This window comes from Ambystoma mexicanum, chromosome 7q, assembly GCF_040938575.1.
Source record: "Ambystoma mexicanum isolate Mex_15411 chromosome 7q, UKY_AmexF1_1, whole genome shotgun sequence".
Taxonomy (NCBI): Eukaryota; Metazoa; Chordata; class Amphibia; order Caudata; family Ambystomatidae; genus Ambystoma; species Ambystoma mexicanum.
The window spans coordinates 644,977,333-645,001,038 of record NC_090941.1 but is presented as its reverse complement, the minus strand read 5'-3'; the positions used below and the strand labels follow the sequence as shown (position 1 = coordinate 645,001,038).

Genomic DNA, 23,706 nt, shown 5'->3' with positions numbered 1-23,706 from the left:
CAAATGCCCCTTTAGTGCTGTTCAATGACATGTATGCATGGTATGAGGTTTATGTAATTGATTCCATCATGTGCCAAGCTCAGCCTCAATGATCCATAATCACCACATAGTTCCTTAAGGGCCTGTCTCTGTGAAATGCCTGGAAAAAAAGCTTTTCCATCCTCATTTGGGCGCTGGAAATTCAGGAGTAACAGCCACGGTTGAAACCGCAGCTGTTACACTTATAAATTCATGTCAGGGCAGGAAATGCCCTCATCATGATTTAAACCCACCCCCCTCCTGCTCCCGCTCCCAAAAGACTAAGGGAGATGACCCTCATTTCTGCACGTTTAAAAGCGCTTCCTGTTTGCAAAATGTGCAAAGGGATGAAAAAGGGCATCTGAATGAGGTCATCTAAGATGCGCTCATTCAGATGTCCTCAGTGGATTTGGCTGCTCCTTTTTGTGGCTCAAGTGATGAGATGTGCTAGCATGTATAAAAATATATATATAGTGCCTTCATCAAAGCACCTTACATAAAACATTCTTATATGAATTAGTTACACAACAACTGAAATGAATGCTCATTTGTCGACTTCAAAAGGATGAAGTAATGAGTAGAGCTTCTATGGACTAAAACATGTGACCTGCGGAACACACATGATTCCAGCAGAGAGTACCTAACCAAGTGTGCCATTTTACCAGCAATTTCTCCTTAAACGTTGGTAATGCATTGGTTTTGGGGGTTACAGTTCTTATTAACATAACAGATATTATTACAGTGTTTAGAAGCAGAGGGACTATGTCATCTCCCACTAGTAAACCTGATAATAATAGTGTTCTATCTTGTATTAAAAATGTGTGGAGGGTGGTGGGTAGCTATCCTAATAAATGTGTCGTTTTAACTGCACACTTGATTAAACAGCATACTGTGCAGCAATTTGATATTCTCAGCGATTTAAAAGCTCCACTCTGACGCTTCTCATGCATGCAGTATGGTGTCGGGGAACTTGTGAGCACTGGCTTATCCCAAGCAAAGAGGTTTCAGTCGGTTCCAGTGATTCAAACCACTTGAGGGTGAAGCTTGAAATGCTGCAAAAGAGTTGACCCCTGTTTCGAGTGACTGAAATAGATGAGAGTAATTCTTGGCGTGGACCAGAGTGAGTTTAGTCTGAGGTATTTCCTAAGGTCCCTGTCGCAGTAATGAATTCTCGGATATTAGTCCATAAGGAAATGATGATGCAAGAGGGCCGTCCCTTCCTCACTTTCATTGCAGTTGAGCAGGGGAAGACCTGTGACCCTACTGATCTTAAACATGTTTTAAGTAATTTGGTTTCATTTAATCTTAAAAAGCAGGCAGCTGAATAAGCCATGGTGTCATTTTTCATTAAAGAAAATATCTGATTCTGAAAAAAGGCTTTTCATACGAAACTAACATGTCATTCAACGTTTCTACCTTACCTTTATTTTATTTTGATTTCTTGTGATTTTGAAATGAGAGAAGTCTCTCTTTAGGTCAATCTTCAGTGGCAAGAGAAGCCAGTGTTTTGAATAGTCATGTTCTGCCTTTTCAGTAATATTTTGATGTAATTTTGTATTTCATTTTATTTCTGAGATTAGGAAGGTCTCCATTAAGGGCAATTAGTAGTTCCTGCATAACAGTCGGTAGCTTATTCTTTTTTTAGTTTGTGCCTTTTGATTGTATTTTCAAATCATTTTCATTTCATTTGATGTGCTTCTGAAATTGGGCAGTGGTCTATCAAAGCCATAGCTTTGTACCTGAAAATCAGATCGGTGTTTAGAGAATTCTTTTATTGTTCCAATTGATTCTTTGTGATTGTAATTGTATTTTATTTTGACTGAACCTGATTTTGCCTGAAATTAGGGAGACATCTCTTAATGCCTTGGCTTAGTGCATGAATACATTGGGCAGCTATTTAGAGAAACGTTTTCATGTTCCTGTTCATTCCTTTTGATTGTGTTTCGATTTGATTTGAAATTCATTTGATTTTCTTCCAGAACAAGACAGGGATCTGTTAAGGCTGGTGGTTAGTGCTTGGATTGGAGTACCATATAGTTGCTATGAGAAACATTTCCTTTTTTCCAATACATTCCTTCCGATTGTATTTTATTTTTATTTTTATTTGCTTGATTAGCATGGGATAGCTCTGCCAGTTTCTAATTTGTTTGATTAGCATGAGATAGCTCTGCCAGTTTCTAATTTGTTTGATTAGCATGAGATAGCTCTGCCAGTTTCTAATTAAGTCCAATTCTCCCCCCTACAAAAATAAATAATTTATAATAATAATTATCCTTTCAAATCATCTTTGAATACTTCATCCATCGAAGGTCAGTACTGACTGGCAATGTGTAAAGGAGCATATACAACCAACTTTCTGAAAACTTAAGTCAACCAAAAGGGTAGTGTCCACCAGATCATCAGCTGCTGCCAAATGGGAGGGTAAAATGTTGCATAAGTCACCACATTATTTATTTATTTTTATTATTTTTTCATTTATGTAGCGCCCAAACCTGAAGATATCACGACGCTGGCGCAAAATAAGTAGGAAAAATAGAGACAGAACAGAGCTGGTTATGGATACTTGTTAAAAACCCAGGTTTTTAGGAGTTTTCTGAGGGCACATGTGCCTGCAAAAGATGCCATCTTCCTGCTAAAAAATGTAATGCATTGTCGTGTTTTGAATACACATGTTGAGAAAGCTCCTCCATGGACATGGTAGGTGAGGCAGACATTTCTAGTTCTGCCCCTGCAAGAATCAGACAATGATTAGAGCCATGATATTATAAACCAGCTCCACAAGTAAAAAGGTGCTTGCAATACTCATCGGTTTCAAAAAGAAAATACTGGGAGGTCTGAAGACATGGGGGATATGGAGGCAGAGCATGCTAAACCTGTATAGAAGAAAAATGATTGAAGTAAGGATACAGAAATGACAGATATACATAGGATTCTGAATCTGATCTGAAGTGAATACACCTCCAAAGGAGCAGCCATCTTTTGAAGGAAGACCATTCACTGCTTGTCATCCACATTTGTAATATTGGCTTAAATGGAATGGACCATTTGTCAAGACAAGGTGAGCTGCCTCCAACACATTTGGTTCTATTTCTGTTATTCTCACCACAAATAGGCTTCAAGGCAAACTAACTGTACCTCTCTGCTATCTCCACAATGTGGGGCTAGAGAGTCTTGCCATTCCCATTCGGCTGTATTATCAACTGTCCTGCAGAACAGGCACTGAATGTCATCCTGAAGGTTCCATGTAATATTGTCCCTGCAAAAATGTTGCCTGCCAAAAGAACTGGCTAAAAACTCACAAAAATGCTGTTTTTTGCAGAGACATTGTTTCTTTTTCAAGGGGAGCGCGGGACACCCACACAGCCCCCTTCACCCACTATATATGGTCAACATATATAATGCTGCCACAACCTTTTCCCGGCACCATTATGTATGGCGACCATAAATATGGGGACATTAGTACCTGATACCATGCCGAAGGTGGATTCGAATAGTCACGTGCCATGCATTGTCTAAGTTTATGTATGCTTCATAGTCATGGCATTGATAGCATGGTAGTTTGAACGCTCTCCCCTTCCAGTGCCTTTTCAAATTGCCTTAAATGGCATACAGTTAAAACACAACACTGATGATTAACTGTACTCTGTGCTTTATTTGGTTCATGGGGAAGTTAGCTTGATGATTTGGCAGCCAAGAGGATTTGTCTTTATGCTTGGGATCTTGAGGTGGTCCCTCCTGGGATCAAATACATCTTCTCCTGTTGTAGTTCGGATACTCTGGATGGCCAATGCTAATTTGGTATTTTATTTTGTTGATTTAGTTTTTGTGTCTACTAGAACACATGGATCATTCGTCCAACAAAACTGGTCACATTTCTTATTGATTAAACATTGGTATATATCTCAGATTATTAAGGTACCAAGCCAATTGCTGTGTTTGTACTGTATCTTGTAAGGACAAGAAACCCATGAGACCAGATGGATTCCGTGAAGTCTCCCAGTACTGTGTGGGGAGTGTCGGTGTTGGTGCAGACATTAAAGGTGAAAGATGGATGATTCTAGGGCTGGCCGGAGGACACATGAGCAACTGACAAGTCTATTTGCAATGTTCTTTCTCTTGAGGTAGCTCCTCCATAACCTGCACCATAAGCATGTTCACGATGTGGCCCCGGGGCTGTACAGTGCTGCTACTGCTCTCCAGGCCTGGTGCAAATAAAAAAAAGGCATGTTGACCTTGTCAATTACTGAACTTCACAATGTTGTGTCATGCTCACTCACATCACTCCAATTGGATCTTTTGCTGTGGAAAGTGATGCGCTCACTTCTGTCTTCTGATACTTGTTGGGGTGAGTTAACCCTATCACTCAGGATAATGTATAGTAAGGAGCACACGTTGGTAAGGTGCACATCTTTTATCTTTGTACAGATATCGTACCAGTTGCAGATGGCATGCCTGCTCCCGCCATTCTATAAGGAGCATCCTTATAGAGAACACTAATGCAGGTTTGGACCTTTCATAGCTTTGCATTGCCATTATCTGGGTTTTGTGGAAACCCCATGCTGCAAAAGTCTTGTACCACACAAGGTTACTTGTGCAGCTGCTAGTGGGACACACATTAGTCCTGTGGACTTTGGGAGTGCAAACCTCGGTCGGCCCATGTGCCATCCTCCTTCTGGAAAGCAATGCCTTATTCTGCAACTGCAGCCAGCCACGTCATTTAGTAGAGGGAAGGATTCTCTTTACTGTATACCGGTTTCAAGCGTGAGGTGAGACATAGTGCAGTGGGAGGGGCTTTGGCTGCACCATATTTTATCCTTTCATGTGTCGGAGCCATTTCTGTTCCCTAATTCATGAGTCTGTAACCTTTGGCTCTCTGGATTTTGTAGACTATTATTCCAATCAGCCAGTAGTCAGCATAGTCAATTGCGAGGGAACGTGGGTGTGGTTTGTTGTTCCAAACACATGGAAAGATACAGGTAGCATGCCCTGCCGATTTCTCTTGCTGGAGAGGAGGTGTTCAGTCCCACAGCTCTGATGTCCGTGTTTTGTTCGTAGGGTGGCTAGTGTCTACCTGATATTCAGTAATGTTGAGTGAGGGGACTTGTTTGATTTCTCATGTGTCTGCTCTGGCATTGTGCTCACAGACAGGTAGGGAGAGACCGCTCTCAAAGAGTTGTACCGTTTCTATGTTTTTTTTGTTTGATTTGTTTTTTTGGTTTTATTTACATATATGAAATTAAAAGGGATGTATTCAATGTATTCATAAATAAATAAGTACATGAATAAATGAGTTCAAATTCATCAAGGGGGGGAGTTTGGTCGGTGGGAGTTTTGTGGTGTGTTTAGGATAGTCATTTGTGGTTCAACGAATTTAGTTTGCGGCTCAAATGTGGATAGAAGAGAGACTTTCCAGACGAAGGTGAGGTAGGGTGTTAACACTATCAAGAGGGGGAGGGGGGGGGTGAGCTGCAATGCTGGCCAAGCAGCTACCTCGCTAATTCATTGATCTTATCATTAAAGTGCTGCGTACTATCCTCTATGCACTTTGTATTGACAAAGGACAGAATTGCGGTCCTCAGATTAGAAGCAGGAATGTCTTATTGTGCGTTACAGCCCATTAAAGTCAATCTTTTTATACCATTCCTGATATTTTTCAAACATGACCAAATGTTTGAACAGAATCTGGGACACTCACACAGAGAGTGTTTGTAGATGCTAACAATAACTGGATTAATGACTCCCAGTGGATGGTTGCTCAATGGGACACCTATGCTTTTCTCCCATAGAACCATGGGACAGGTGTAAGTAATATTTGCTACCACTGGAAACAACCGGTTCAGGAAGGAAGTTACGGAGGATAGTGATGTCCAGGACTCTGGGCAGCACTGGCGTGGGGAAAGCTGTAATGGGTGATGCGGTCAAGGGGAGATATGCCATGGGAGATCAATAGTCATTGCTCTTTTGCATCATTACAAGGCCATTCCTGTACTTCCTGAACCTCAGTTAGGTTCTGGCCCCAGCACCATTCCCAACACAATGATGTTGTCTACTGATTTATGGTGCAATTCTGTGCACCTCGGCTCCATCACCAGGATTGCAGGTGGATTGTTCTGGCCCCTGATCCTTCTTCACTTATGGTGTCGTCCAACTGCAATGCCTCTGCCAAGACAATAACCAGTGGGAGCATTAGAGGTGTTGGCACCAAAAAAAGTTAAATATGCATTTTTATGTCATGAACTATTATATGGAAAGAACATAACAACACATAGTACTGTATTCCTATACTGACCCCTCCAATGCCGGTAGAAAATGAATGACACCCCCAAAAATACGAAGGACACACCACACAGTGAGGTTCTCGCATACAGCGTTAAACACTGCCACTGCCAATAGAAAATGAATAACACCCTCACAAATTGGAGATACACAACCCAATTATGTTCCCCCATCTCAAGCTCTCCCAACACTGATGGAATATTCAATTGTTTACAATAGGTGTAAAGACAGGCAGACCATACATAACAGCCAACTACCATTGACCATGAAAAGGATTGTGTTCTTCTTCAGAGGCATAGGATCTTCTTGGCCAATGGATGGCATTCTATTTCACTTTCTTTTTTTTTTCATAGCTGGCTCCTGAAATGAAAATATTGGTCTTTTGATGACGTTGACTGATCTGTGTGTCATGGTCCGCTTGTTGTAAAACTTATAACACAAATCCAGAGGAGCCTATTTTTGCTGAAAATTAATATTCCCATCATGAGTAAGAAAACAAAATAAAGGAAGATAACAAATGGACAGTCTTAACAAGGATGAGCTTACTCGTCAGATATTAGAATACACAATGTAGTATAGGTATTACAGAGAAATAACTCTACATGTGTCTTAACTTGTGTTGACTGTAGGACATTCTTCAAGGGCGATCATTATTGTGCACCCATATTAATGTCAAGTGCACATGGACCTATAAAGTACGCAGAACAAACCACGCCTGGCATTAAATGACTTCACACACATTGGTCTTTTTAGCAGTGTTGGATCACAGTGTTAGATCTTATAAAGCCAAATTAATATCATATCTTCTCGCTAGGAGAGCCTCTTATCCTGTCTCAAAAGCCCCACAGACCTTATTTCAAATTTTATATTCATACAGTGCCAAATGCAGATAGGAGTCTGTCAAGGCTTGAAAGCACTTGTCACTAATAAGAGAAAGGAAAGTCAAAACCTAGCATTAACAAAAAAGCCATCTCTTCAGATCCCTTTGGATTGTAAAAGTTATTCAGCCTTTGTATATCCGCTGAAAGGGAGTTCCATAGTCGTGGGGCAGTCACAGCAAATCTGCAGTCTCCTCTAGCCTTAAAGTAGGATTTAGAAATGTCCAGCAGGACGGTTCAGAGGACGTGTAGAGATGTTGGCTTGAGAATAGGCGTGATAGCATTATATTGTGATCCACCATGTCAAAAGCCAACGAGAGATCCAATATTACCAGAAACGTCATGTTACCTTTATTGGCACACTCCAGGATATCGCCTCAAAATAATTCCACTTGAGTAGTTTCTGTAGCATTTTGTTGGTAAAAACTGGGTTGGTACATATTTAAAATAGCATTAGATTCTATACGTTGTAGAAGTTGAAAGACAACAATTTTTTCCAAAGGTTTTGAGAGCAAAGGGAGGCCTGCAACTGGTCTATTTTCATTCAACAATCAGGGGTCCAATGGGGGTTTCTTTAATAAGGGAAATATCGTAGAGGCTTTCAACTGAGTAGGAACCAAGCTTTCATTTAAAGTTTTCTTAATGAATCTGGTTATAAGATCCTCAATTGATCCCACAAAATGTTCAGCAGATGCAGCCGTTAGTGCATCTTCCAATCTAGATGTTGGTTGTAATGTTTTATGAAGTGGGAGAACTTCCTCTGGAGATGAAAATCAAAGAGAAAGGAAGTAAAGGCATATATTGGCTTGCACACAAGGGACTTAATTTCCTCCCTACAATCCGGTGGCTTTGACCTTCACACCAAAATGTTAGACTGGATATCTATAATTTTGGATGTAAAGTAGTTTTTGAATGCACAGCAGTGCTCAAAGGATATGAGGGCAGCAGATCGAGATTTTGGTGGTTTTACAAAAAGTTGAAGTATCTGAAACAACTTTATAGGTGCCTTATCCGGCTTTCAATTTCAATGTATGGAAAACATTTGTTGCCCCAAAAATTGATTCTTCTTTTTTTTTAGCAGCGTGAAGGTTTTTCACCTTATTTTACATCTCGTGTGATTTTGAAATGTCCTAGTCTTTCTGTTTTTAGTCATTTTATTTGCCTCTATTAAATCGGGCATAAACCAGGCAGATGAGCTACTGGTGATATTAGGCTTTTGTAGTGACACGTACTATCGCAATTATTATGAGAAGACGATAAGAGACATTCAGAAAATTCAGAACAGGGTAGCCCGAGTTAATCATCATGATTATGTTGAGTTCTGGCAGTAAGTGAATGGATAACCGTTTACTTTTTTGTGTCGAATGGAACATTCAAATTAAGAGACAGACAGCACCTGGCACTGGTTGGTCGCTGGTTTCCTAGCTGGGAAGCTTTTGACATGCACCTGAATGCCTGTCGGATTGAGAACATTGCACGCTTGCGTTTTGTGTACAGGGCATGCAGGTGAAAGTGCTCTGACTCTTTTTGAATGGCAAGGAGACACCTAGTGTCAAAACGATAGAGTGCACCTCACTAGCCTATTGTCTCTGCATCCAAGATACATTGTGGCCAACATATTTCGGCTGATAAAAAGAGTTATACTTGAAAGTGTGACTCTCAAGTGGAGTAACCTATTCCTGAAAATGTTTTATTTTATTTGAAGTTTTTCAAGATGCACATTTGAAGAACATGCCGCTTGGAGGCATACTTTAGTCTATTGAAAAGTTTGGGCTTATGCTCTTATTCTCCAGGTGTTGACCCAGTGGAAGGTCTTGCAGAACACAAAGATGCCAGAAGATATGAGGCAGTAAGCAAAAGAAGGCTAATGTTTCCGCTTTCCGAAAACAGTCAAGTGGATGCTCACACCCAAAATAAATACCAATGATACATGAAAGAAAAGCAAGAAGGTCAGGCTACCTTGTTCCAAGCTCCAAATCTACCCCATCAACAGCCATTATTTGTAGTCACGTTCACGTCACAATCATATCAACCATACCCGTTTACATGCGGGCCTAAGGCGCTCTACAAATGCATAAATAAATAAAAAAACATCTATGGCCGGACAGCAATCCCTGGGAAACGGGCAGGCAACTCAATGGAACATCGCCTAAGCACCCCCAGGAATGAGGCCATCACGTGTCTCTCACTAACCAGAAGACAGCAGGCAGCACAAAGGCCACACAATTATCAGACTCGCGGAATGGTGATGGTGGTAAAACCGGAAGGGATGCAGATCATTCTTTCGCCTTGATTTTGTTTACACGCCATGGGGACAATGCTCAGATTCGGATAGCCCAGGTGTGTTTTATGAGTTTCTGCATATGCTGCTTGTATATGAGGAAGGGGGACATTAACAGTTCCCTTTCAAAATCATTCATTAGGGTTGAACATATTTCAATGGACTCTTCTTAGCACTTCCTCAGTGCTCTGGCTAAGGTTTGAAAGGTGGCTAAGGTTAACTTGGAAAAAACAGAGGCGAAAGGGATTTTGGTATCTTAGTCACCGAAAGGCAAACAATAGACACCTGTTCGCTTTCCTAAATCCTTCTTGTCCCTCAAAAACGATGTACCACTTACACTTTCCTTCTACCAAGGCTTTACTTCTCCAACTGTAGTATGTGACTTCTGTGATGAATTGCGGGATCTCACCACTTCTCCCCAGAGGGGAGCCCTTCCTTGTGAGGCTCGGGAGGTGAACCCGCTATGCGCTATTCCCCCTAGGGATGATGGGAAGTGGGACCTCACACAGAGAGACTTCCCTCTTGGGCACAATGACTCCCGTTCTGTCAAGGAACTCCCTAACCCTCTTTCATATGAGTTTCTCATACCATCAGGGCATCAGACAAATCAGCCTGAACAAAAAACTTTGCTATTGTAATGTTTATCACAACACACACTGTAAAGCCAAAAAGACTGAAAAGAAGAAGAGTAAAGAAGGCATAAATATTGCAAATGGTTGGAAGACAACAATACTGAGTAGAATAAGAACGAGCGAGTAATGAAGAGTGCTCTAGAGAAAGGAAGAAATCTCTATGGTCGTATGCTGGGGAGGACCCAGCTACTGCAAGTTAAAAGGGAAGAAGGACTAACGTCCAGGGAACCTGAAGCCCGGGAGTTTCAAACATGCAAGGAAAAAGAAGCTACTGAAACCCGGGGGATCCTCAGTCGAGAGGATTCAGCCAAACGGCAAGGGAAGACAGCACAGAGAGGGCGTAAAGCTGTACTGTGCATGCTCGAGGTCAGGAGAAGCGGTGGCGTGACCCAAAACGGGTGTACTGTGTGGTCCTTGAACTATGCGGATACCTCTGAAGTAGTTGCTCTGCAGAGCCACAAGAGCATCCACAAGGAAGAAGGAGTGAATGCCGACCCAGTGGCGCAGCTTCATTCAAAAGGAAGTAACGGAGAGAGCGAGAGTCCTGGGGAGAAGGGCAAACACTATAATTACAATAACTGGACAGGTCACAGTTCCAAAGACAAATGTACCAAGTGCAGTAATCCTACTTGTGGCAGTACTAAGAAGAGTGAAGATAACCACTGGGTAAAAGCCCTAAATTGAGAAACCAAGAAACATTTGTTCATGAGAAAATGGGGACACCCCAGAGGTTGAAGAGTCCCCTAGAAGAGTTTAAGGAACTTGTTCAGGAAATTACCACAAACTATTTGAAATTGAGCTATTGAAGCTGACAAAGCCCTTCCAGGAGAAGGGAATAATTCTCAAGGACTTCTTTTGTTATTTTTCAAAGTAATGGTGTCAGGATAGATTCGTTTTGGATGGTGTTCAGAGTCTTGCTTTGGACTACACTATTGATGATGAGCACCCCAGTTAGCTTCGTATTATGTAGGGAAAACCCATAGCATAGGGATTGAAAAGGGCCTTTTCCTTACCATTTGCTCGGTGTCCTTCTCTTGACCTACCACTCTTCTGACTCCGATATTACATGAGTCTGTGGATTACTAATTAGTTCATGTTACAACATAATTTGCACATGGCGAAGGGCATTTAGGCAAACAAAAATGGTGATTCCATGAGTCTGAAGCTGTATGGTCCTTTTAATTATGGTAACACATCGTACGAGGGATGGGATGGAGAATAACTCTCACACCAAACAAGAAGACCAACTAAGGAAGTTGGCAAAGTGTCAATTGCCTAGGGAGTAGAACGGACATCAACGGACGTCGCACAGCACAATCTCAACGCATTTTTATAACAAATCACATTTATATAGTAAACATTTGTCATACGTGACAAACTACAAAAACCTACGGGGGATCGTGATAGGCTCAAGAGGAACATCTAAGTATACTTTCTATATGGGATAGGATTGTGATTGGGTCTCTATAGTCATATGGGCAATTTATGCCCTCCCTTAGTGCAAGTCATCTTCGACAGTGATTAGAAACACGATATTGGCTCTCAAACTATAAGGCCCTTCTTTATTTGGTTTGCATGTTTGTACCCTTCTGGAATATTCAATTCTCTAGCAGCACGTAAGCTGGTACCCCAGGTGCTGGTGGGTGGACTTCAGCATACCTCCCCACCCAATTAGCCCGTCATCTCTCATCACTCATGCTGACTGCCATTCAGATTGTTTTTGAATTTGGCCTTGTAGTAGCTTCTCGTTTCTAGGAATATAAGGAAGTGTGAGAACGTTCTTATCAAGGTTCAGGATTGCATGCCCACTTCTATTTTCATCTCGGACTCACGTGATCAGAGACCGTGAATCGGCCCAATTTATAGCATTTAATTGTCCTGAATAAAGAAACTTGTATGGTGTTCTTGCTTTGCAATCTAACAAGGGATGCCTTGGCGTCTCAGATTCATTGTTCTCCAAGGACTGATAGCCAGTTTTGGCTGCTCTAAACCTTTGACACCAGGCCAAGCAGTCTTCCTTTGGTCCATCTTCGAGCTTCGTCTTATTTCTTGCTGCGACACACACACACACACTGTATTGTTGTATACCTCTGTAAAGCGCTCAGTTGCTGCTCGAAGCTAGGTCCGCACTCAATAAATACCATACTAATAATAATAATAATAACAAAAGTGGCCAGCTCCTGCAGGCTTCCCTCTCGCCCATGTCTCTAATGGACTGTGCAACCCAAAGCGTGATGTGTGCATCCCAAGAAAACAATGTGCACCTTGCAACTGACACTGTCGCTATGTTTATGTTTTTCCACAGACTTATTTTGTAGTGAACTCAACTCCTGCACACTTGAAGCAACTCCTCTCGTTTTCATGGCCAAAAGTTCCACCACTTCTCCCTGCATCATACTGCTGCACCACGCCATCTCCCCTCAAAAGGCTCCCAACAGAAAAAGATGCAGGAGCAAGTTTTATGTTATCAACATTGCAGACAATAGAAAAATCACATGTAAAGAGCATGTATTAAAATAGACACTAAATGCAAAGTACAGACACTGCTGCCTCTTTTTTTTCTGAACACTTGCAGGATCTTTTTATTTTGGCCAATCATGCTACAGAAGATGCCTTGTGTATTTACTTGAGACCAAAACATGTTAATCCCATCAATTAGCTCTGTCTTGTTCATAGGTATATGAATCCTCTTAAAATATTAATTGTTGTGTACCTACAACATTTCAATCAGATTTGAGTCTCACATCGTCCAAGCCCAAAAAAGATACAGGAACTCAATAAATCCTGCCGTTAGGGATATTTTAGAGCATTGTCCTGTATTGTCCTTAGTGGACAGATTATCTCTCGGCTGCTCTATGTGGATGATGTGGTAATTGTAGACCAAACTCCCGTAGGGCTCCAACGGCAGTTGTTGGCCTTGCTTACAGGAGCAAATGAAAACTCCCTGAACATTTATACTGGTAAATCCAACATCTTGATTTTAACCACGAAGCGAACAAAGAAATTACACCAATATAAGTGGAAAATGTATGAATCATGGGTACCCTCGGTCAACTTTTATAGGTGTCTGGGATTCAATTTTAATAACAATGACATTTAATACAAAACATTTGAGAGCGGAAACAGAGGCTTTAGATGCACAGGGGGAAATTATATATGCTAAATATGGCTGTTTTTCTGTTTTACCAGTGATACAATTCTATAAAGCTAAAGTTGTTCCAACATCAACATATGAAGGGGGTGGGTTATTAGGATGCCTAAAGCTCTATGGAACCTACTTGAATGGATCTTTTGGAAAAAGTTCTTGCTTTACCACGAGCCATCCCTGTTCAGATTCTCTGGTGGTTGTTAGGCCTATTATCCTTGCAGGTGATTATAGATTGGAACTCCTTATCTTTATATAGGAAGTGTTTAATAGCTGACAGTAATTAACTCTTTTAATTTTTGTGATGATGGAAATGATAAACCAGATCGTGCAGTGATAACCTGGAGGGATGAATGCTTGAAGATTGCAGATGGTGCAACAGCTGATAACACACTTTTAATTTTTTAAAAAAAAACCAAAAGCTAAAAAAAAAAGTATCGGAAGCAGACTGGATTAGGACCTGCCAAGAATGTACTAATTATAACATGTTTGATAATTTTAGAGGGCAAGTGAAGTCTTTTAATCAGGTGCCAAGATATTTAAATAAATGCCCTTAATCTTCTACTAGTGATCAAGCTGTAAACGTATTCAGGCCATAATTTGAATATCCTCTGCTTACATAAAGAAGGTCATAGAATAGTTATTTAAGGTTCAGCCTACAGGCATTATGGACACATTCAAGAGCCAAAGTGAAGGTTCTGTTCCATGGGGTACTCCACATGTCGCCGGTCGAGTTTGTGAGAGGAAATGGCTAACTTTGTCATGGACTTATTCTTTCACTTCCATGGTCGACTATGTCATAGGTTGCTCACTGTTCATAGAAAATTACAGTTAGCAATAGACCATGTTCTGTAAGGCCTGTCTCTCCAGTCAGTTAGTCTCTTTTACAGTCAATGAGAATGTAACATTCTTTTTCAGTCTAGTAAGTTCTTAATTAACTTGACTGTGATTCATTTTTTTTATAAACATTTAACCTTCAATACATGCTTCAGAAAGAACAAGTCTGCTCTTTAGGTTCCATGTAATAATGTCGCCACAAAAATCTCGGCATGCAAAAATATCGCTGAAAAATTGCCGTTTTTTTGTGGCGACATTATTGCATAGAACATGCAGGGGACACCCCCGCAACCCCCAAACTTTTTTTTGTTTCTTTTATTTTTTTTTGCCCCATTCCCCATATATATGGTCACCCATATAATATCACCACGACCTTTTCCCGGCGATATTATTTACGGTGACCATATATATGGGGATAATATTACCTGATACCGCTCTTTATTGTTATGATGTGCTGTCATCAAGGAGTGGGTTGATCTTAACACAGGACCTTGGAAGGGTGGACGAATGAGCCGATCGGGAGGTCAAAGGAGGTATAGTCATTGAGACGTTTGGGTCTCCAGTGGGGAGGTTGATACAGAAGACCATTGCACTGTCACTCCCTGGGGAGAAATTGTTCTTATATCACCAGGAGGTGGGCTCAGGAGATTCAAAACCTGATAAATATTGGTCAGCAGGGTTCAGGGATCCTTAAAAGTCTGCAGGGGACAATTGAGAAGGAGAAGGGTCCAGAAAACCCACACGCATCAGGGACTGTGATCAAAAAGGTTTAGGAAGCCCTGAAAAACTCAGAATGATGAAGGAGTTGAGACTGTATCACAATAGAGACGTTTAGGTTGGAATTTCTTAGGTGTTCCCAATTTGCTTTTCTTGGTGATGTTTGTGTAAAGATTCTGGATCTCACCTCTGCGTCTGGCCAGTTTGTGCTTTGCACTTCCCACAGGACAATACCCCGGCTACCTGCTGGGTGGGAACAGGACAATCTATCCCCTTTCCTTACTGAACAAAAAAAACCTTTAAGTCGTGGTGGGCTGGCAAACAGTCAACATGCTTCTCCGAGTTCCCTAAGACTACACTTAATTTGCCTAACTAGCACATGGATCTGGTGGACTACACATGTGATACACTTGACAGGTAATCATACCGATCAGTCATATATTCAAAGAAACTGGGTACTCATCTGCAAAGTTCTAAGATATCCCAATTATTATTCATTGATGATTGCTCCTAAGCAGAGATATTTTAGTCCTACCACTTTTTCCCATGATTTAACGCTGGACCCGCAGAGTGCTAATTTACTTCTGCTACTGCCATTGTGTGACATGAACGGAACAAGCACATCCTCTCACTATTCTAGAGTGTCCACTTACTACAGAGAGCAGGCAGTACTCTTCCACTGAAAAACGGCTGCTGAGGAGTGCAGATACTCGCCCTTTAAAATAGCTGAAGCGCAGTTACTCAAAGCTTCATAATACCGGCCCATTTCAAGCATGGGCATGCTGGCCCTTTCTAATTCTTTGCACCGTGCCTTCTCGAGTACTCTTTAGCAAACAATACACTGCAATAAAGAAGAAAGGATGCTATTACCAATGTATAATGCAGATATCTAAAAGATTGCTGCTTCTGAATAAATGGTTTACTTTGTTTTTTTCTTTGGATAGATTGAACAGCAGGTAACACTGAAACAACTTCAGAAGATTAAGGCCGGCTTCAAAGTAAGTGTAGTATATGTGGCTATATTTGATTAAATAGCTACCAAGGCATTTTACGGCTTCTGGGTGGAAAGGTAGGGGGGTTTTATTTTGATTAACACAGGGTAAATTTTAGAGGTCCATTATTGGTCTCAGCCATGTATGCTAGTAGAAGGTTTGAGCTTGGAGTATGGCCTGAATTCACATGGTGTATAGACTCAAAGTGTGTCATATTAGGGAAAGAATGCTAGATTGAAGAGTTTTGATGTACATAGATCCAGAACTAATTGTAGACAGCATTTGTTTTAGATTATTGATGAAAGGATAATGCCAGATGTTGAGGAAATGTGGACGTATTGGAAACGGATTTGTGAGAGCTTGTAACTAGTCAGCGTCTATTATACCTTGGATAATGGGCTCGGTCTGTTTCTACACAAGATTTGTCCAGGTCCAACTCCACAGGTTGCTTGCCAAGTCGGGCAATACACTGCATAGGTCTTGTAGGTGCAGAGAAGGAATGCAGCACTACCATAGCAAGGTTCCTGGTTTGGACTGCCGGCACCTTTTTTTAAAGTGGGGACCTGGCCAGATACAAGTAAAAGAACTGAGCTCTAAATTGGGTGCAAGTAAAATGTTGAGTCCGTCTTTCTGTCTGGTTGCACAGAGGTGGGATCCCTTTCACACATCCTCTGTGTTCACCTGTCACAACACTGAAGACACTAAGCACTGTTAAGAAGGTCTGCCAGCACTGATTGTTGTGGTTGAAGACCCAGGCCAACTATGAATAACAAGAGAGGGATCACATGTTTTACTGCGCAATGTCAGGAAAACATATGAAAGGCGTGTATTGACAAATCAGAATAACAACGATAGCTTTTACACGTGATGGGTGATGCGTTCATAATTTGTATGAGTTCATGATTTATTGCCCTTGTATTCATATTTTGTAGGCAGCTGTATCATTTCTAACTCGGTTTAATGGTGGACATACACTTAAGTGTTATACATAGCTGTATTGTATGGCAAATGGGTCATCTGGCAACGTTTGGAAATAAATGAATGATAAAGTATGCACCTAGCGCCCAGGTTTCAAGTTATATCTTCCCAGATGCATTTGGAAATAAGTTGGGACTTTTAACAACAGGTAGTTTAAGAGTATAATAGCCAACGTCTATACTTGGTATTGAGAACATGTTATATAATATAACACACTATTAGCAGAGACATGATAACCTGTTTTCCTGCTCCGCAGGCATTTGAGCGAGATGGGCATACGTCGCTAGATGTGGAGGACTTCAAGTGGATAATGAAGAAGGGTACATCCTTATGCGGCATTGTAAGTGTGTGGGGAATCCATGTGATCATGGGAATTATTTACCACAAGAATCAACCTGCAAAAGTCTTTGCGTTTGGCATTCGTATAGCTTGCCATAAGGATTTAAGAAGCTTATGTCTCACTGCGCATAACAGGTCTGGGGTATGCCGCATATCCAACTGTGGACTAAGCTGAGGAATCCCAGTGACCTCTTGTGGAAGGATGCATTAATAGTCTGGACAGTGCTGATCTTATCCAATTTCAAGGCATCAGCTTTTTATGGCCCTGAATTTGCAAGAACATAAAACAATACCAAAATATGGGTCAGTACTGATGGTGATAGCTAAACAATTTTTGCTGGCTCTAGAAAAGGGTCCCACTTTCTACCTTGATACATTTCCAAGCACATTTGAAAATGGCATTGGTATAAATATGGTGCCCGCTGGACAATAAAGCACAACTCTGGAGTTCTACTCAAGGTGTTCTTTTATTAATGGTCTATGTGCCTCATTACGACCCAGGCGGTAAGTTACCGCCTGGGTCGTACCTTTACCGCCATGGCGTAAACTATGTTTACGCCATGGTGGTTGGCGGATTTACCGCCCCATTCCAAGGTGAGTGGGGCGGTAAATCCCCATTTCCCATTTACCCTTCCCCATTCCCATTTTTGTCCCATAGGGCATAATGGGAGTGGGGAAGGAGATAATTACGGCACCGTAAATTACGGTGCCGTAATTATCTCCAAGGTCCCTTAGCGCCATGGATTTTAACGCCTGCAAAAAGCAGGCTTTAAACTCACCATGGCGCTAAGGGACCTTGTAATCAGGCGTTAAGGGTCGGCGCCGTTTACGGCGCCGTAAACCCCTTAACGCCTGACTCGTAATGAGGCCCTATATGTGTTGTATGGCTCGTCCCTTGGTGAAGATCTCAGACAGCCGCCCTCCACTTAGTGGGATTCTCCCCCTCCTTTCTTCCTTTAAGGTTTTTGGTTTTAGTCTCCTCCGTCCTCCTTCGGTAGGGAATCACTGTAAAACAACTTTATTATTCTTTACATTTAAATACCACTCCCTTTCCCCCCAAGGATTCCCATTGCTTGTTTGAGATTCTCCTATCTCTCCTCCCATTGGCTTCTCATTCTTCTGTTGTCTCCTCCCACAAGGACCTGCAAGGGTAGCCCCACCCCTGGACATCCTCAGTCTGTGGTGGCTATATTGGTCCTTATGGCACCTCCCCTCCGCTGCATGGATGGATCTGTGGTTGATGGGGGGATTGTTTTCCAGTGTGCCTCGGCAGATTAACCCACGCTTCAGAACAGGGAGGCGAGTCCTCACCTTTTTTCTAGGTTTATGCCCGAACAGCCAATTTCTTTCTGCTTGGTTAAGCTGTTTGGTAGACACTGGTTAGGGATGAGAGGCGTCCGCCGAACCACTGAGGTTCTTTGTGTCTTACCACTCCTCTGTACTTACACCACGGCCCAGCTCCACTGGCACCAAGATGATTCCTTATTATCCCTGTTTTGACATCCATCCAGCTTTCCCTAGTTGTTGTTGTTCACGTTGTCATTTTTGATCTGTGAGGTTCGCCTTCAGAGAAGGGCCATGGATGGCCAAAACAGCACAGGTTGAGCCCTGACGTTTGATTACGTGGGAGGTGAGCAATAGAATGTCCACATTGCCCTAAAGGCAGCAAGGTTCATATACTACAGTAAACAAAGAAGGCTGGAGGACGAGGTACTGCCAAATGACCAGAGAATTGGTGTCCTTGTTCCTTGATAACCATGTGAGATGGGTGGTGTCCAGGGTGTATCAGCAGCCCAATAGGTAGTAATAATATTGATTTGATTGCCAACTTAATGTCCAGGCGCTCTTGTTCAATAGTTGACTCGTGTGTAATGAGCCAGGTGTTTGCAGCTGATGAAAAGGTTGTCTCTCGGCTTCCGCTGGACCATGTGAAAGGTGTCCCCCCAGACCCAACCCAGAGGCATCTGTCAGTAGCGTGAAGGGTTCATCAAAATTCAGGCAATGCGGTAGGGTAACCATAGTCAGGTTGTTTGTAGGTTTTAAAAAGTACTGTGGGCTTGTTCCATGTTGTATAAGTCTTTAGGATATTAGGATATGGTTTCTGGAACATGTTGGTCAGGGGAGCTTCCTGGGTTGAAAAGTGTGGAGAAAACGTTTTGTAATAGTCAATAAAATCAAAGAACACTCTTATTTCCTTAGGGTTATCGGGAATGGTAATTTCTGGATGGCTTCTACTTTGTCAGCTTCTGGCTTTAGAATTCCTTGCCTGATTCGGGCTGTGGCAATGTTGGTCTTTCAGTGGTTTAAGGGTATTTCTGCTTCCTATAAGGATGTTGAGACTGTCTCAAAGGAGGTTGTCGCAACTAGTGCTTTGCTGGACAATGTTATCCAGAAAAGCAGCAGTGTATTCCTGATGCATCTGTTGTAGTCAATCCATCAGTCATTGGAACATGGCTGATGTTCCATATAGTCTGACCATCTTTATAGTATATTGATACAACCCTCTTGGAGTGGTGAAGGCGGTCTTAATTCTATCTTCTTGTTGAAAAGATATTTGCCATTATCTCTTGGTTAGGTGGATTGTACTTATTTTTTGAGCAGGACCTAACCGATAGAGTAGCTCAACTTTTCTTGGTGTCTTATACTAAAATGCTACAGCTGTCTGAGGTCCATGAAGGATCTTTTACTTCCATCTGTTTTGCACACCAGTACAATTGGAGAATGATTGGTTGAAGTTTCTATTTTCTCATTGTGCCTCCAGGATACGGTTTGGTTGCATTCAAAATACTCAAACAGTATTAGTTTTGATGGGGTGTTTGATAAGGTAGGGTTTTCCCAGTAGATGTTAGAACAAACCAGATAGCTGTAGAGCACCTGCTGGAGTTTCGCTCTCTAGGTTTCTGACAGACTTATGCTTATCTGGAGTTCTTGAATGGCAGCATCCCTCTGCACTGGATGGTTTTCAGGATCTTCTGATTGATATACTATGGTGATGCAACAGCGGCAGCTGGCTCTTTCCATTTGTTCAACAGATTAATATGGCAGGTCTATATCGCCGTCCGTTGATCCTCCTCGGCTCCCCTATAAGAGACTGAGCTCACAGCTTCAATAAAATTGTAGGGGACCGACCATTGTGTTAGCAGTTTGTTGTCGGTGTTGGGGACCAAGACCTTATGTTGTCTCTTGGTTAGAATTCCTGCATCTTGTATCTTGATTGTAATGGGATTCCTGTAGGCATTTGGACTTCTGTAGGTTTCATCAGACTATGTCCTGTACGGTCTTTTGATGTTGTCTTGGATGTAAAACATAATTCGTCAGTGATGGTTCTTCCTATGGTTGTTGTTCCGACATCCGTGAGGGTCCTGGGTTGTGTCCGAACAATAATTATAATGCAGAGAATTTGGTAGAAAATTGTGGAGTAACGCAGAGCCTCATCAGGATCATTGGAAATATTCTATCCCAGTTCATGCTGGTTGGTCTGGCAGCCAAGAGTTGAAATAGAAAAATCTCCAATGAAGAATTCCAAGACCTTAAATGGATCACACATTGAGGGATGCAGTTCATGGGAGAGATAACAGGAATTGAAGTATTCCCAATGATGAGAGTAGGATTTCAAAGTGGTTGGAAGCCGGAGGTGTTGGGCTGCAAAAACAGCCGCACTAGACATAGTTAACCATTCAGTTTGCAAACAGCCTTGGGCAGTGGAGAGTCTGGTGGGTGAGCAACGGCCATCGAAGAGCTGAAGACGACAGGGGCAGGACTCATTTCTCTGTCTCTGCCATCTGCTGAAAAGGGACAACTAGGCAATCCAAACCAAGTGAAGGAGTATCAGCAAAACCAGGGACTGTTCCTTTCTGGTCTTGATAATTACTCTCTCCAAGAGGGGAAAGGAGGGGGGGCATACAAACGTGAGTTCTGGCAGTGCTGGCTCCCCATGACCCTCAACCATGTGCACACCCATACATATGTATAAATACTGTCAATAGTGTACATTACACTCATATTATCTGTGCTCACTTTTTATATCCCATATACGTGTTCCCAACTCCCCTGCCCTTCAACCCCAGGATCATATTCTCACTATGGTTATGCTCAACATGTATAAAGCATGAAATAATCAGAATGCGTGTGTTGCAATGTGACCTTTTATATGGTGTTTTTGTTTCGAAGCACTGTGTTCTCTTTTCTACAAAAATACAACATTGAATACAATTATTGAGGAAACGCAATCAAAGCTTGAATTGTGGCTTCAGGGATTTGCAACAGAAAGTGACTTGATCTCTCTTTATATATTTGTCCTTTCCTTAGAACGATAAACAAATAGAAGAGCTGTTCAGGAAAATTGACTACGCTGCGACTGGCGGAATTGAGTGGGTAAGTAGATGGCTGTGTAATGGTTACTTGTGAGTTTGGCTGGATGTAGACTCCCATCCCAGCAAGGTGACTACAGTGGGTCATATAGAGAATTCTTGATGTGTTTGTTTATTTAGAACCTAATTTTAATGTAAATTTGCTTAGATCCCTCTCTTGGACTTTGATCACGGCACTGCTCCCTTCCATTCCCCTCTCTGAATTAGCACATTTATGTGTTTTTTGTTGTGAGTCACTCTGCGCCCCAAAGCCCATGGGTCTATGTGAGCGCGCTACAAATTAATAAAAGTAAAAAGTAAAAGTAAAATAAGTAACGCTAAACTGAGCCATAAATATCCAAGGAAAAATTACATAAAGTGTATCCCAGACATAAGAAATAATAGGGTAAACGTTATTTATATTGATCAAAGTATGCCTCGATTGCAGTGCAGTAGGGGATATTTCTAGGCCTTCACATGACATGCTCTCCATTGGCCAGAGTATGTTAAATCTGCCCTGACAAGTCAGGTGACCAGTATCTATGTTTCTTAAAGGAACTTGAAAAGAAACGTGTGCTTTTCATGTACGTTATTTAACGTGCCTACCCATCCGACTTAGGCTGCCCACAAAATTCTGAACAACTAAAAGGAAAGATAAGTGCAACAATTGTGATTAAGGGGAATAATCAAGAATTACCCCTGTGCCCTTGATACACCACAAACGTGACTAAAAGTAAATTCCAATTTTTGGTTTATATAATGGTGAGGGATTTGGGCCTGATTTACAAATGCGTTTTACAATGGTGCAATCCCATTGATGAACGCTTGTAAATCAGGCCTGTTGTCTCTAGGAATTAGATGTGAATGCTTCCACTGGTCAGAGTCTGGTCAAGTTAGAGAAAGGACTGTCCCCAAATTGGGCAGCCAGGCACATTTCCCAAATTACACATGGGCAAGGTGTGTAAGTCTTTGGACAGAATCCTGAAGCTCCGTGTTAGTTTGAATGAGTTTAATGGATCTTCATTGGGTTTTCATTGGATTAATGTCAACAAGTTCATGTTTTGCAAATTTTGTTTCCCATTGACTTTGTTCACTAGACCATGCTCGTCGTTGCCGTCTGGTTTAGACGTGGTTTGTCATTCCATGAAACTGTTATTGGCCATTTTGACTTCTGCTGCATACCAGATGTTTCAAAGGTTGACGCCTGTAGAGAAACCATGTGTTGGAAGGCCGGTGAAGGCCATTCGGTACATGCTGTTTGGCAGTCCATTATTGTTGCTTTTTCTTTGGGTGTGAATAAGCTCATCTTGCCTGACACTTTTTCTTTTTAGTGTACTGTGAATAGTACCTATGTATTCCTTAGTTGCTGCTATTGGCTGGGTGTTGGCGATTGAGGCTTTAGATCTAGTGTACATGAAATATACCCTGGAAACTACCCTTCACCCTTCACGCTTCCACTGCATGACAGTACTATCAGTGTGGGCCACTGTCTTCCACCCCTGTTAATTCTCTCAAAGGTGAACACTTATTTTCTCCAAACATACTTAAAGAGGCGCAGTGACAGGTTTATATGAAACATGTTTTTAATAGCTCATCATCACAGTGCTTCAGCAATCTGACATCCATATGTGTCATTAGAATGCCTTAATTTATATATCTGTGTACTCACTGTGACCTTATTGAATGCTCTGATTACTTACTGTTTATCTTGATTACACTGAGTGAAATTCTTCCTCGTTATAGTCGTTATCTTTGAGGGTTACCTGAAAGATAACATGCACCTTGTTTACCTACTATATATCAATAACAACAACGGCAATTTTAGGCCACCCTAGAGAGAGTTTACAAATGCTCCCCCTTCAGACTACTTCCTATGTAATAAGCATCCGTGCCACACCACCAATCTCTACAGGCCTTGTAGGGAGGGTGGATATCAGGACTGTAGCAAAGAGGGATTTGTCTCAGTGTGAAGACGATTACAGGTAAGTATCGTGGGTATTATCACAGTATCTCTCTTCCTTGTCACGGTCACTATCATTAAGACTAGATAGTGGTCCAGCACGCATAGATCAGTCAGTGCTGCACATCTGTACCAAATTACAAATCACAGTTAGGAAGTTGAAGAACCAAGAACTGTGGAACCAAACTCAGAAGAGTCCCAAAGGAGGCGTTCAACAATGCCCTGGGGAACTCGAGATGAACTCTAGATGTTGGACAGGATGAAAACAGACGTGCGTATGTTCAGACACCATCCACATTTCTGA

At 41.8% G+C, this 23,706-nt stretch overlaps 1 protein-coding gene across 2 annotated transcripts in view; it reads left to right on the top strand.

The window, feature by feature from the left end:
• LOC138528519 (cilia- and flagella-associated protein 337-like) overlaps positions 1-23,706 on the top strand; it is an 875,503-nt gene that overhangs the window by 75,986 nt on the left and 775,811 nt on the right. For both annotated transcript variants that reach the window (XM_069640251.1, XM_069640252.1), the window contains 3 exons: positions 15,729-15,782; positions 17,011-17,094; positions 21,402-21,467. In XM_069640251.1, coding sequence (XP_069496352.1) covers positions 15,729-15,782; positions 17,011-17,094; positions 21,402-21,467 — 204 coding nt within the window. The remainder of the gene's footprint in view (positions 1-15,728; positions 15,783-17,010; positions 17,095-21,401; positions 21,468-23,706) is intronic.